This window comes from Pteropus vampyrus, unplaced genomic scaffold, assembly GCF_000151845.1.
Source record: "Pteropus vampyrus isolate Shadow unplaced genomic scaffold, Pvam_2.0 Scaffold74, whole genome shotgun sequence".
NCBI lineage: Eukaryota > Metazoa > Chordata > Mammalia > Chiroptera > Pteropodidae > Pteropus > Pteropus vampyrus.
In genome coordinates, this window is record NW_011888855.1 from 4,090,069 (window position 1) to 4,104,597 (window position 14,529).

Here is a 14,529-nt window from a genome sequence, read left to right on the forward strand (position 1 = left end):
GCTATTACTGACATGTCTCATAAATGCCAAGAATGTCACAAATAGCTCCCAGACACTTAGCATCCACCTCAGAAGCCAACTCGAATATCTAACCCCTGCAAAATGCTCCCTGGAGAGAGCTTCCTGGAGAGTGGCAGCTGAGTGCTGAAGGGCAATCAGACATGGAACCCAGCTGACGTGGGTAAAGGTATTCCTGCAGAGGATGTGGGGTAAACAAAGCAGCTGAGTGGTGGGGAAGCTTAATACAATGTGCAAGCAGGCCTATAGACGAGGCCACGCAGGACTGCAAAGACCATATGCAGGAGGAATTTAGGTTTGGCCCTGAAACAGGTAAGCACTGTGATCAGGAACTCACACAGATAAATGCTTAAGACCACATGAAGAATGATTTTTCGGGGTGATCTGGAGGTACACAACAAGTCACAATGATATTTCAATAATCCAGTTGAGAAAAAAGTGACCATGAGGCTGGAGTCGGGGCCACCAAGTACAGAAGACATTAGGGAGGTAGAATCCACAGGCCTTAGGACTCTGGCTTGGGCAGCCAGTGGATGGAGGTGTTTTTTGCTGAGATAAGGGGTAAGGAAGGAGGGTAGGCTGCTTAAAAAGGGATGAGGATTTCAGTCTGGGACATGTGAATTTTGAGAAGCCCATGGAACATCCAAGTAGAGATGTCCCACAGGCTCTTGCCTACACTGGCTGGAAGCTCAAGGACGAGCCTTGACAGGGAACACAGATCTGGATATCATCCATGTACAGGTGATACCTCAAGTAACAGAAATGGCTGGGTTCACCTTTAGAAGGTGTGTAGTGACATGAGGTAGGGGTGGAGTCCTAGGGAGTAGCTCCCCTCTCTCTCTACCCCTCACTCCCCCTCCAGGATACACATGGGTCTGTTAACTATATGTGAAATGCCTGGGAGTGGCTCCCTCCTCCCACCAACCCTTCTCACAGCTATACAGTGAACAGATCTTGCAGGTGCCCTGAGCTGTCATCTCTCCCTGGCCTCAGGAACAATGTGGGATAAGAAGCTGGCCTAGTTGGTTTAAGACCTGACTGAGGCAGAAATAAAGAGAGGAGTCTATTGGCTCACAGACTTCTCAGTACTGGGGCTCCAGGCCTTGACCAGTCAACAACAGAGTCTCTTTCTCCCTCACACCATGATTCCCTCTGCTTGTGCCTTCTCCAGGGTTCCCTCGGGTGAGGTGGCATCCAGGGTCTAATAGGGTCTAATTGAATTCCTGGGTTTACTGGCCTCCCCCAAACCCAATGTATCTTCTTAGAAACACACTGGAAAGGGGCCTGGGGGGAGCAGGGGAAGGAGGGTGCTGAGACGGAGAGAGAGAGGGAGTATGACCATAAAGGCCAAAAGAGAAGCAGCCGAGATCAGCATCCCAGAATTCAAAGGAGGGGAGAATATCAGAAAGAAAGGGGCAATCAGCTGCAGACAAGTTAACAAGCATTAGCCTGAAACCTGTCCTCTAGCTTTACCGGCTAAGTGGCCACTGGTGAACTTGTATTGGCAGGACTGGTGAAGGAGGGGAGAAGCCAGAATTTATGTGTTCAGGAGGTCATGGGAACCAAGGAAGTGGAGAAAGAGTATAGATGACTCTTTCCAGCAGCCTCATCAAGTGGGAGAAGAGACTGATCAGCAGCAGACACTCAAAAGGGCCTTGGATCCTGAGGGAGGGGTTTGTAAGATGAGCGAGAACAGAGCCCGTGTAAGCTCAGGGGTAGAGCCCAGAGAAGTAAACACAGAAGGAACGGTGCAGAGACTGTACTTAAGGGCACATGGGACATGGGGCAGTGAGTCAAGAGATCAGCCTTAGGCAAGAAGAAATCAGAGGGTGGGGAAGCAGGTCTGGATGCAGATCTGAGTGGTGCTCTCAGGGCAGAGGCCGAGAGAGTCCTGAGCAGCAGCCTCAGCTTTCTCTGAGATGCGGGAGAGGAACTTGGCTAGGACACAGAAGGAGGCTATGGGTCAGGGTTGAGGGGAGGCCACTGTCATAGGAAGGAGGGACTGGCACCAAGTGGAAACCCCAGAGAGGCTCAACACCAGAGGGGATGGTGTACCTGAGGGCAGAAACCACAAATAAGCAGTGGCTCCAACCCTGTCCAGACACCACAGTAGAGTCACATGCTGGACAGGCAAAACCTGGAGTAGTGAGTTACCTGGAAGTTCCCCTTTGGAAATCGTGTCTGAGTCCAGCTTGTAGGTGTCCTGAAGCCTCATCAGGGCCTTGGCAGCACCCATTTCATCCTCGTCAGTGGGAAAGAACTGTCGTTGTACTGAGAGGTTGGCAATAAAACCTTCCAAACAAGAATAAAAGGTTACCCTTGATCCAGGGGCAGAATTCCATCTGGAATCAGAGAGGTACTCACAGGAGGGTCTCTAGCTAGTACAATTTCCCTGCCCCTCCATCAAAGGCTGTTGCCCCCTCCACCAGAAAGCCCTCCCAGTGGCTCCCAGAAAGCCTTCTCCTTTCTTACTCCTCACTGTACTGACTGCCTGTGCTGCTCATTTGGAACCAAACAGAAATGGACCCAAACATTTGTTAATATGAGTCCTGGCTCCAAAGCACTGATCTGGCAGACCAGAGGACAGAGAAGGTAATTGAAAAGGGCACACAAGAGGACTCAGGGAGGATGTGCTGACCACCTAGTGGAAAATGGATCACATAGAGAACCTTTATCCAGGATTATTGGGCTGGCTAGGTAACCACGGACTTCCAGCCTACATCACAGGTAGAGGAGCCCAAGGGACAGAGGTGGTCAACTCAGAGCCCCACTGACCATTCATTTACTGACCCTGGCCCTTAACATCAGAAAAGTGATGACGACAGTCCTAGAGGCATTTGGTACTGTCCGTCCCTCCCGGATGAAGGATGGGGACCATGTGGACAGCTCAAGCACTGAGGTGGAGCTGCACCAGCCCAGCATGGTCCCCTGAGACCACAGTGCTCTCTAGGGTACTCCCCCACCACTCAGACCTGCTATGAGCTCACTGCCCTGCGCTCAAGACCACAGTCTGGAGCCTAGGAGAGCCCCTGACCACCAAAGTAGCCCAAGAAAGCTGTTCTGGGACTCCAAGCCCTCACTGTAAAGAAGATATAAGCTGTTTTGAGATCTCAGGACTCCAGGTGGGGGCCAGGCCCTCCCATGCTGATTCGAGGACTTCAATTTTGCCTGTGAGTAGAGCCTTGGGAGAGGAGCTCCAAGGCCATTTCTTCCTGGCCTCTTCTCCAGAGCAGCAGCACTCACAGCCACCTACTCTCATGACCTCAGGCTCAAACACCCACTTCTCGTCATGCCCGGGGACTCAGGGACCAAGGCAGCTGCAATGCTGCCTTCCCTGTGACTGCATGGTCAGCGACACTAAAGAGTTTATAATCCAGGAAAAAGAAAATATGCCCCCAGAAAAAGCCCAGCGTGTCCCCCTCACCCCTACCCCCCTCTCATTTCAGGGGCAAGAACTCTGAAGGTCAGAGGTGAAAACAACCTATCGCTCTGTGGGCCTATCCTGTTTCCTCCAGGCAATTATAAGGTTTTCCAAAGGAACCAGATGTTGATGGTGGGGAGTAGAGAAGAATGGAGAGCAGGAGGTCACCTGAGCAGCCTTATTCTCCCACAGCACAGGCGGTACAGTCAGTTCTGAGCCACAGGCCCAGGCTGGGAGGCAGGAGTCTGGGAAAGGCAGCCACAGTTTCTGGAGGCAGTGAGCTCACTGGGCACAGCTCCAGCACAGCTGAGCTCACCAATCCCTCCCCAGAGGCCGCCCTGTCCCCAGCCAAACCCAGCCCAGTCTGGCCACTGAAATGCCTCAGTCAGAGGGACAACTAGTCTGAAATTAATTGGCACTCCCAAGTCAGGGAGAAGAGGCGGTGTGACCAGGGGGCTGAATCCAGGCCTGGGAGGTGGGAAGGGCTCATCCCGCTACCTCCCACTGGGAGGAAAGTGTGATAGCACAGAAAGAACTACCATGGTGAAAGCACAAGTACATTAAAGCTTTAAAAAAGTTCATGCTCTGATCTGCAAATGCCACTTCTAGGAATGTACCATAAGAAAATAACCAAAGATGTATGGGCAAGGTTGATGATAATTTGGAAACAATGCCAGGTCCACTGACTTAACCAGTTTACACATCAGTGTAACACACTACTGTCCAGCCATTAAAATCATGCTGCAGAACATTTAATGGACATACAGAGAAGTTGTAAAATTCAGGAAAATATACACTTATGTCATAAATCTGCCAACAGATGTTTTATTTCTAAAAGATATGGGTGGGAATGAATTTAGATGAGGCCCCAGTGCCCAGCCCACTTGACTCCCTTTGGTTAATTCATTCAGTCCCTCAAAACAAGTGAGTTTGCATCCCTGGTGTACATCTTAGGTTCCATTTTTTAAAAAATGTATGTGCATGTATAGAAAGATTGGACTTTTAACAGTGCTTCTCACTAGGCAATTGGACTAAGAATTGTGGTTTTATTATGTAATTGTTTTTATATTCTCCAACTTTTCTGTAAAAACGTATTACTAAAGTGTAATTAGAAAAAAAAATCACTGCCAAAAAAAGGGAAGTGAAAACACTAGGAAAAGGCCAAAACCAATTATTTTTACATAGTAAAAAATAAGGATGGCCAACTGCCAGAGGTCCCCACAGGGAAGGGAGAGAGCCATGAGATGGCAGTGTCCATGATCCGCGCACGCCCACCCAGACCCAGGACAGGCTCAGATACACACTCCCCAGGCACGAGCACACAAACACGCCGGCTCATCCAAGCACCTGCTCACCATCTCTCACCTGCGGCTGAGTCCTGCAGGACAAGGTCCTCCAGTGCAGGCCAGTCTGTGTTCAGCCGCTTCACCAGTTTGTAGGCATTCACGGGGTGAGCCAGGTAGCCCTCAGGGTCAGCAGCTGACTTGCTGGTCAGGGCTTCCATTTTGTTGGCCCAGCTGTGGAACCAAGGAAAAAGAAGACTAACATACCCACCCACAAAGGTCTTCACCTCTGATCATCTCCCTGGTGAGAGTTAGGGCTGTGTTCATCAAAAAGCACTAAAAAATGAATGCAGTCACTCCCCATGGATCCTTCCAGCCTCTTAGTCTAGAAAGAGCTGGGGACCCCAATGTATGCAAAAAGGCTCCTGAACAGAAAGGAAAAAGCGGTGAGTCCTTAGCCCACGTAGAGCCACCCTGGACGACTGGCATGAAGTCACTTCTAGGCCAGCCAGCCCCATAGTGCCCTGTCCAGAGCTTCCTCTTCTGGACACTCCAGGTGGGTTTCTGGGCGGCAGAAGCACTGACTCAGGGTGGGTGTAGGGACTCGGGGCATTGGACACCTCTTAATCTTGGAGAGCTTGGCTTCCTCCATGAGGATGTACTCCTTCAGAGACTGCACCAGGTCCTTCTCCGCATAAATCAGGTCTGTCATGTGCCCTGCAAATGAGGAGAGAAAGCAGCAGTGGGAAATGGATGAGAGATGTCCAGCCCCCACACCTGGGGCACAGAACACCAGCACAGAGGTGAGTCTCCTGGGTCATGGGCATGTCACCTCTGTTGGGATCACGGGGACTTAGAATTAAAGGGGACCTAGGCTCTCAGATGGTCCTGGCCCCCCGGCTTCAGGAAGAGAGGCAGAGGCCCCAAGGGGATGTTGAGGTAAGTGCCCTGGGGGTGCCTTAAGGAAGAAGTCCCAGATCTCATTCTCCCACCGTCACTCAGCTGAGTCAAGTCACTGCGGCATGGACGTCCCAGAGGCTTCATCACATGGAAACAAGCTTTGAGACTTTAGGTCAGAAGGAGAAGAGCAGCTGGATCCACCAGCCGCAGAGTGTTTTCCACTCAGAACCACTCGAAGATTTGGGAGAAAGACAGTCAGGAAGGCTGGGCTGCCCGGGAGTAGCCTGCATGTCCCAGGGAGGAGGACCCGGTTAAGACAGCTGGCTCCCAGGACATCCAGGTCATCAGGGCCTCAGAAGCAGAAATAGCAACTCTGCAAGTCCCACTCTCCCTAAAACTGGTCAAAACCAGTGGGTGAGGCCATCCCATCCTAAATGAGAACAGTCTTCAGGCGGTGACACCCCTTGGCACTTGAGCTAATGATTGCTCAGACAGATGATAGTCCTGTTGGCACATACCAATAGAAGTAAAGAATTCAGCCTGCACACAGCCCAGGACACCAAACCAGGCCACCAGCAACATGGACACCTGAAGTTTCATAGTCACGGAGGGCAGCATCTGCAAGGTATTCAGTGATAGTCACTGGATCAACAATAAGGGAGAAAAAAAGTAACAGGTAAGGAAACACACACACACAGGTGCACACACATACACACATTCGAACATGCCAAAATCTGAACCTAGCACACAGAAGCTAAGGATATTCAGGATCACCAGTGGAAAGAGCACAGGGTGTAGAACCAGTAGTATGAGCTCAATTCTGGCCCTTGCTCTAGGGGGCTATGTGCCTCAAGAGAGATTGTGCCCTCTTGGCTCTTGGTAACCACCGGCAACATGGGAAGGCTGAATTGCATGGGGGACAGTCACCTCTGGTTCTAATAGTCTGTAAGTTTGAGATTATGGCCCACCCGTTCTTGTTTCACAGACTGCTTTTCTATTTCTGCTTTTCTTCCCAACACATGTGCCAGAACAGTGCAAGGTACTGAGGACCCAGACGTAACATATATCCCCTGCGCACAAGAAGGTTGACAGTATAGGAGAAACAATGACAGAAAGAGAACTTGACACAATATGTTCCAGGGGACCCACACCCAAAATGAGGTGTATAGCAGATGGTTGGCCAGAAGAGAAATAAAACTGCCTCCTGCCAGTCCACACCTGGCCACAGCAAAAGCAGTCTGGGAGCAGGCACTCTGGGCAGATGCTGTTTTTCTTGTAGTGAGGCTCCTTGGCAGTCACTGTCCTCACTAGCGAGTCACTGAGGCACTGACCCACATATGCCAGGCACTGAGCTAGGCACCCGGGATATAAAAAGGAATCAGCCACACAGGGTGAAAGCCTTGGGCTGGGCTGGGCTGCTGACACAGGTAAGAGGCCAGATGCTGTCTTCTCATAGGCCTCAAAATAGCCAGACCCAGCTCCAAAGGCAGCAGGCATGACCTGGGGCAAGGCCCACTGGCAGTGGACCTGAGTACACAATGGAAGCTTCAGACATCGCCTTGAGCTAAGCCACGCAGCCCAGAGGACGCTGGAGGACCAGCATCCATCTGAGCCCAGTTCTGCTAGTCCCTCCTCTTCCTGCTCTACTTCAGCCAAGCCCCACTGGAAATTTACTAAGAGAAAACGAGGAAAATAAAGGAAATACAAATGCTTCTCCCCTAAATGTAAGCTTAACTAACAGAACTCTCAGTCTGAGCTACCTAATGCCAGTTCATAGATTTTTTTTGCCTGCCATGGCCAATTAGACACACAGTCACACCTACCAGTCCTCGCCTGACCCTTTCAGAAGAAATTCCAATCCACTGTGGTTCCAGGTTAGGCTCAGAGAAGCCCAACCACAACCCCCACCCCATATGGTTCCTGCATCAGGAAGAGGAGAGAATAAGTGAATGACCTCATTTGTTCATGCCCCTATCCAATGTCTGCTCAGCCAGCAGTAAGCCCACCAGTGCCCCGAGTATTGGGGGCCCAGACATACATGGGACAAGATCTTTCAGCCCAGAACCTGCTGCAAGGTTAAGGAGTATCGGACTAAAGGGTCCATCATGGAATGAGGGCAGCAGAGGAGGGAAAGGGAGCAGGCCGGCTAGCTCTGAGACAGGATCCAGGTCCTCCCTGCTCCAGCCACAGGTCAGCTCCTAGGCTCACCATACTGCATCCCCACCCCAGAAGGCCTCTTCTTGCTTACACAAACCCCTTTTACCTGGGGTGGTGTTTGTTCCTTATCTTTCAAGAGGCTTGACTAGCTCAGGAGAGCATGTTCTATAGGGAAGGGACAGTAAAAACCCAGGGTCAGGATGTATCTGTGGACAGTGAGGGACCAGCTGACTCCCCATCAGGCTGGTGAGAGAGTGGCGCACAGGCAGGAGACCAGACCAGGCACAGTTGGGGGCGCCCAGCGCTTCTACCCTGTTGTGTCGCCAGCTGCAGTGGCAAACCTCTTCAGAGATCAGGGAACAAATTCAGGGGAAGGAGAAGCCTCTCGGTTCCTTTCAAATCACCTTGGTGATACTGTCCATGGTTCACACATTACAGCACATAGGGAAAAGCAGCCAGGTTCCTTCGTTATATGAATACCAGCTGTCACTTCTCCGGAATGTGCTGTCTGGCTTAAACTGAGCCCATCTATGAATCCCAGCCTGGAGGCAGAAACCCAAAGAATCACAGATAGGGTTCTAGGAAATGGCTTACCAAGAACCTGCAATGTCCCACTCTGAGGAGGATGACAATGACTCTGCTGACCCAGAAAGCTAGGCAACCCCAAGGATGTCCCCCTCCCAGATTACTACAATCAATACTGAGACCCCAGGCAGAGAGGCCCTGGAGCCCCACCCCATTTCTCTTGGATCTTAAGTCCCTGAACACTAAAGGCTTTGTACAAAAGGTCATCGAACCAAGATCAAGTTGGGAGGTGGCATTGTGGGAAAGGCCAACTAACTACATACCTGCCGCCCATCTCACCTATATCCAGAACTTGCTTAGGACAGACTAGGCGGGAGCATGTGTGCCTGCCCTGTGCCAAATGAAGTGTCCAGAGCTGCTGAAAGCCCTTCTAGGAACTCTGAGAAATCCATGCTGAACAGGCCTGGAAATGGGCAATGTTGAACCTCCTTTTATGAAAAACAAAGTGGCACCAAGCCCAGGCAGAAAACCAATACTGAGTTTTATCTGAGCTGCATCCCGAGTTTAGAACAATGTCTGGTCCATATTGGGCACCCAACAAACTACCACAAAAGAAGACTGTACAGTTCTTCTCTATAATGGATTGTTGTGGATTGTACAAGATTGGAAGCCATATGTATATTAACATGGAGAGAAGATCAAAGCATACTGTTAAGTGGAAAAGGCAGGCTTCCAAACAATATGTACTCTATGATTTCATTTTTACAAGAAAAAATGTATATATGTGCATATTTGTGCAAATTTACATATACACACATGCAAGACTGTTGTATCTTGGTGAAATAATTTAATTTTTCTCTTTATGATTATTTGTTTTTCCTAACCTTTCTTCAAGGAGCTCTATGAGAAATTTGAAACAAATTTTCTAGTATGCTTAAAAAGAAAACGAAGTAGGCCCTCTCAAATGGACTCCAAAGCGGCCATGATGGCTGGAGTTCAGATCCCCAAGGGGTGGTCCTCCAAAGCCTGCCAATACCCCCGCGACAGTGATTCACCCACCAGGTGACTGGCACTGTTTCTAAGCACAGGGCAATTCCAAAACATACAATCAGAGTCCCCAGCAAGCCTGCTCTTTGGAAAGGACATTTACAACCTGGCCAAATGGCCATGAAAAGATGTTTCCAGCTGCAAACTACTACTGCTGTCCTTAGCTTCTCCCCTTACCTCATCAGGCAGGAACCTCTGCCAATGCTCCCAGCTGCAACCCAAATGCAACAGCTTGAGTTTTAACAATATATTTAACAGCCTAGAGACAGAACACGGGTTTGCTGAGAACAAACAGGTCTTGCTTGGCACTGAACCAGAGGCTGCCTGCCTTTGGTGAAGAAGCCAAACCTGCCTGAACAGGGCTTCCCCCAACGGCCTGGCCTCCTAGGGGTGTGGCCAACCCTGGGATGGCAGAGCCAAGAGGACAGGCGTGCTCAACCTAGGCAGAGTTTTGCAGAGGCTCCAGGAGGCCTGCCACCTAAGCACACACGGATGTTCACTGAGGCTCTTGCTGTCACTGGCACACCAGGGAAAAATGGGAAGCACTCTACTCTCCTTACTCTATGTCATGCCTCAGTCATCGCCTTAGTCTGAGCCACCCCCAATTTCCTCCTGCAAACACTCTGGCCTCTGTATGCACTAAACTCTCATCTGCCATCCACCTCTGCTCTACGAAGTAGCCAGCATAGCTTCCTGCAACCCCTCTTTCAGTCTCTCTCTCCCTAAGAACCTTCCAAAAGCTCTCCACTGCCCTCAGGAGGAAGTCCAAACTCCTTAGCCCTAAGGACCTTTTTGATTCTGCCCTACCACCCTCTCAGCCCCATCTCATGACTCCAAGTTTCATACCTCTAACTACTATCTCACACAAAAAATATTCTCCTTCACTGAGAACCTAATGAATCATAGGCATTCACCCATGTTTGTCCTGACACTTTATCTGGTCGATGAACGTGTAGATGTGTACTTCCCAATTGGATGCCATCAAAACCAGTTTCCTGCTTCAGTAAACAAGCAATGAAGTAGCAAAGAAGGCTGTAAAAATCGACATGCAAAAGCCAAGTTGTGTTTTCAGTCACCATCCTGGCAGAGACTTGGCGGTCTAGGTGACACTAACTCATAAGAAGGAACTCCACACAAGGATAAAATCCTGGCACCATTGTATTGGATGCATCTGACGTACCACCTCTACTCTCTTGGCCTCTCCTGTGTCCTGGGCCACTTGCTCTGCCTCAGACCCAGTGAAGAGACTGTCAGGCCCCAAATGTCGCTCCGCTCACTACTTCTAGACTCCAAAGATGTGCCACACCCTCCTCCCCAGTCACTGCTGGAGGGCCTTGGTAGTCCAGCACAGGAGCAGGAGGAGTTAACTCATGAGGCAACTCTGACTGGGGAAGGACAGAGAGGAGGTCAGCAGATAAATACCTTCTGTTCTGGGCTGCAGACTTTCTGCAGCGCACGCCCAGAGATGGCCCGCACAGCCCAACAACTGTTGCTACTCTGCGCAGAGCAGCCAGCTTGCTAAAGCGCCAGCCTGCATTTGCTTCCCACCCTTCTCTACCTCTTTCCTTTCCCCTCACCCTTGCTGCCCTGCAACTACTCCTTCCAATGAAGCGGTCAGCACTTAAGCTCTGCCTCAGGCTCTGTTTTCTGGGAACAATGCTAAGATAAGCACTCTTTGTTTCCAAAAATCTTTCATTTCTACCTTCTAATCCTCACCCAAACCTTGTAAACTAGGTAGATCATCTCCATCTCAGATACAGGTAGATAACTGATTCTAAGAGAGAGTTTGTACACACCTGACAAGTGGCAGCAAATCACTGAGCCAAGACTCCAACCCAAAACACATTTCCCACTAGACACTGCTGCCATTCAGTTCCCCTCAGTAACATCTGTTGGTTTACAGTACAAGGACCTCCCAAAAGTGGGAGCCACACTTTGCTCTGGCAGAGCAAGCCTGTGTACATCAAGGACTTTATTGTGGTTCACAAAGCATCTTCATTACATCTGTGGCTGGATCCCGCCAGAAGGCAGACAACAACATGAACCCGGAAGACAGGAATGGTGCCTCGAGTTCAGGTAACAGTCACTCCTGCCCCAGACATCACAGCACTAACCAATGACCAATCAGCCTAGCTCAGGGCAAGGCAGTACAGTCCAGTAGGCAGGCACACCCTGGGGTCAGATAGCCCCAGAGTTAAATCTCAGCCCCACAATCATTTACTGGCTTTGTGACTTTAGATAAGTTATAGGTCTCTCTGACTCTCAGTTTTCCCATCTATATTATATTAGGACCTACATCTCATAGGGATGCTTCGATGAGATGACAGATGTCAGTGGGCAGCCCAGCAGCACCAGGCACAATTTAAACCAGTCACCAGCACCTAGGGTACTGTCAGCAATGTCAGTAGACCCAAAGCAGCCAGTTGCCCAGCTGATCTCTGGAGAAAAAGAAGGTCCAGTCTAGGGGTTCAGTGAAGATGAAAATGACGCAGAAACTGGGCAATCTCCAGGTCCTAGGAGCGCCAGAAGAGATGAAACATTAATTCAGGAAAGAGTGGAACGCAGCACACCAGGCACCAGGGAATAAGCCTGGGACTGGTCAATCCTTGGCTCTAAAGCCCACCAAGGAAGGAAAGTCCTCTGGCAAAATGCAGGGCACTGGACCAGTCCTAAGACCTCACGTATGTCTACGCCTCTGACCTGTTCACTCCAAGTTCCTACATGGATGAGGCCTCAGGATGTCAGCCACACCTTGGCCCTCAGGAGTGCCAGGCACACAAGAGGCTACATTCCAGCAAGCACTTCCTGAAAGGTCTAGAGCAGATGCTGGTCTGTGATCAGGCTCAGACAGATCCTATCGGAGCTGGAGAACTCACTACCCAAACACTTTGTCCTCTCCCTTGCCATGACATCACCGAAACAAAAATTCTCTTCTAGGGCTCCAAGGAGTCTAATCCAGACTTCTCATTCCCTTCTGCTCCTTCTAAGAATAAAAAACGATATCCCTCATTCCACATCCCCACCCAGCATAAACCCCAGTGGCCACAGGAGCCACCAGCCCTCTCTGCTCTAAGGCAGGCTGACGCCCTACCCCAAGGCACTCTAGAAGTCCAAATTACTAGATTGGAGCAACTTCTTCAGTTTAACTGTCGCCCCAGCATTGTCTGGGCCTGCACGTGCCTGCATCACAGCATTTCCTGCCAACCTCCATCTGCATAAAATTAAACTCTTGATAGATCCCAGGAGCCAGAAACACATCCACCAGCCCAATGAACACTATCAGCCAGCGTGGCTACAAATCGGCCAAGGTCTTGCATCCAATCTCAGACCCTCCCAAGAATGTGGGAGGATAGAGTGAAAAATTGAGGCTCTCTCATGAAATGAGTAGAACCCAGAGTCCCCCACCCCACTCATTCCTCGGGACTGCACCCACACAGTCTCTCCTTCTGATCAGCACTTATACTCTGGACTCCTCCCCTGGCACATGGCCAGCTAAACTGCCAGAGTAAAGCAGTAATCTCAGAGAGATTATGAGTTACCCACGGGCAAGAACAGTGCCACTGCAGCTGCCGCCTCCTCATCCTCCTCCCTCATTCCAGCCCCAGGCACACTCTAAGCAGAAACCAGGCACACAGGAGGTACACAGGAATCAACAGAGAGCAGCTGCGGCCAGGCTAAACCAGCAGCAAAGTAAGCTCTCTCCTGGGCACCCCACTTCAGAGCCTGCAACAGGATGAGGGGACAACTATCACAAGCCACAGACTAGTCATCACCATGTCTGCCTGCTGAGCTCTCGGAGCACTAGGGTGGCCCAGTATGACAGCATCTCTGGGCCGAGGCCTTCAGCCAACTCACTCCATCCTTGCTACGTGGCTTCCTTGGCTGGGCTGCACAGTGGACATGCTTGGCCATCTGAGAAGAAAAGGACTCACAGCCCAAAGATCTTGTGAGTGGGAAAAGTGGACAAAGAGGCTGAGCCCTGAGGCCCAGACAACAGTGAGAGGCTGCAGGCTGGACACTTCAAGGGCAGTTTCAGTACAAGCCTAAGGACATCTTGGTTCATTTAACAGAGAACTCAATCATGGAACATGTTACCCCAGATGTGACACGGGCTGGGAAGCAACGGCTTGCAAAAACATTCTATAAATACATAGGTGGACAGTGGATCTCTGCAAAACCTGAGATATTTTAGAACGTCCTAAGCTACAAAGGAACATCCTCCAACCCTTGTTCTGAGCCAGGATCTCCTGCAGGAAGGCCGAGGCTCCAGGGCCTCAGATGGTTTCCATCAAGAAGCACAAGCCTTAGGTATCATTCTATAGCAGAAGACACCAGTCTGTCTTGGGAGGGACTCTAGACTCTAATGTTCTTCCACGCCATTTTAAAGATGTCATTAGAATGCAGAGGCCAGAGGCCCACCTATGCTGTCCTGAAGTAGGAAGTGCTCTGATCCACTCTCATGCTACAAGGGTTCACTGAGCACCCTCCACATGCAGGGCACAGTGAAGCTCTTGTGGACAGGGTCGACATGGACAGTTATCCCCTAAAGTGTCCCTTGCCCCACCACCCTGCTTCCACTAGAGTGCTCAGGTCTGCTCCCTCTCACATAGGCTGTTCCTCTGTCCAGGTTATCCTTTATTCAGCCTTCATCTGACCACTTCGGCTCATGGGTCACCTCCTCCAGGAAGCCTTCTGGCCTGAAGTGTCTTGTCCTCTACCAAGTACCCACAGCGCAGTGCTCCCTCCCAGCACAGCACTCACCACACTGCTCTGGGGCTGGACTTGCCCGGTCTTCCAGTCCATCTGCCACACTGGGCTAGCAACTCCTTACGGTTTCTGACACACAGAAGGCCAGTTTGTTGAATTAGTTAACTAGTTATCACAAGTCTCCACGGCTGCCGAGGAAAAACAAGGCAGAGTCAAAAGGGATGTCTGGAGGGCGACAAAGAAAAAAACTTTCTCATCCACCAGCCTGTGTTAATGGGCACCAAGCTGGACCCCGCCGGGTCCGGCACAGACTCCCAACCCTTTGCCCTCGGGAGGGAAGTGGACCTCACTAACATGAAGCGGCCCCCTCAGGGCCTGGCCGACGCCCCTGCTTCCCTCTCCAACTTCTGGCAGCCCGGCCGCCCCTTCCCGGGGAGCCTGACACAGCAGGGCGGCCAAGTTCCCCGCCTG

The 14,529-nt window shown here is 50.7% G+C and overlaps 1 protein-coding gene across 4 annotated transcripts in view; it reads right to left on the reverse strand.

Annotated features, from left to right (window-relative positions):
- The window catches only part of P4HA2 (prolyl 4-hydroxylase subunit alpha 2), a 32,000-nt gene extending 17,690 nt beyond the window's left edge, over positions 1–14,310 (reverse strand). For 3 of the 4 annotated variants that reach the window (XM_023531897.1, XM_011362274.2, XM_023531899.1), the window contains exons 1-5: positions 14,113–14,310; positions 6,141–6,240; positions 5,343–5,439; positions 4,805–4,956; positions 2,173–2,310 (exon numbers count right to left, since the gene is read on the reverse strand). In XM_023531897.1, the coding sequence (XP_023387665.1) occupies positions 2,173–2,310; positions 4,805–4,956; positions 5,343–5,439; positions 6,141–6,240; positions 14,113–14,154 (529 nt within the window). In that variant the 5' untranslated portion in view covers positions 14,155–14,310. Of the gene's footprint in view, positions 1–2,172; positions 2,311–4,804; positions 4,957–5,342; positions 5,440–6,140; positions 6,265–14,112 lie in introns of all 4 variants that reach the window. The other variant, XM_023531898.1, reaches the window with a different exon arrangement.
- Between the last annotated feature and the right edge of the window lie 219 nt (positions 14,311–14,529).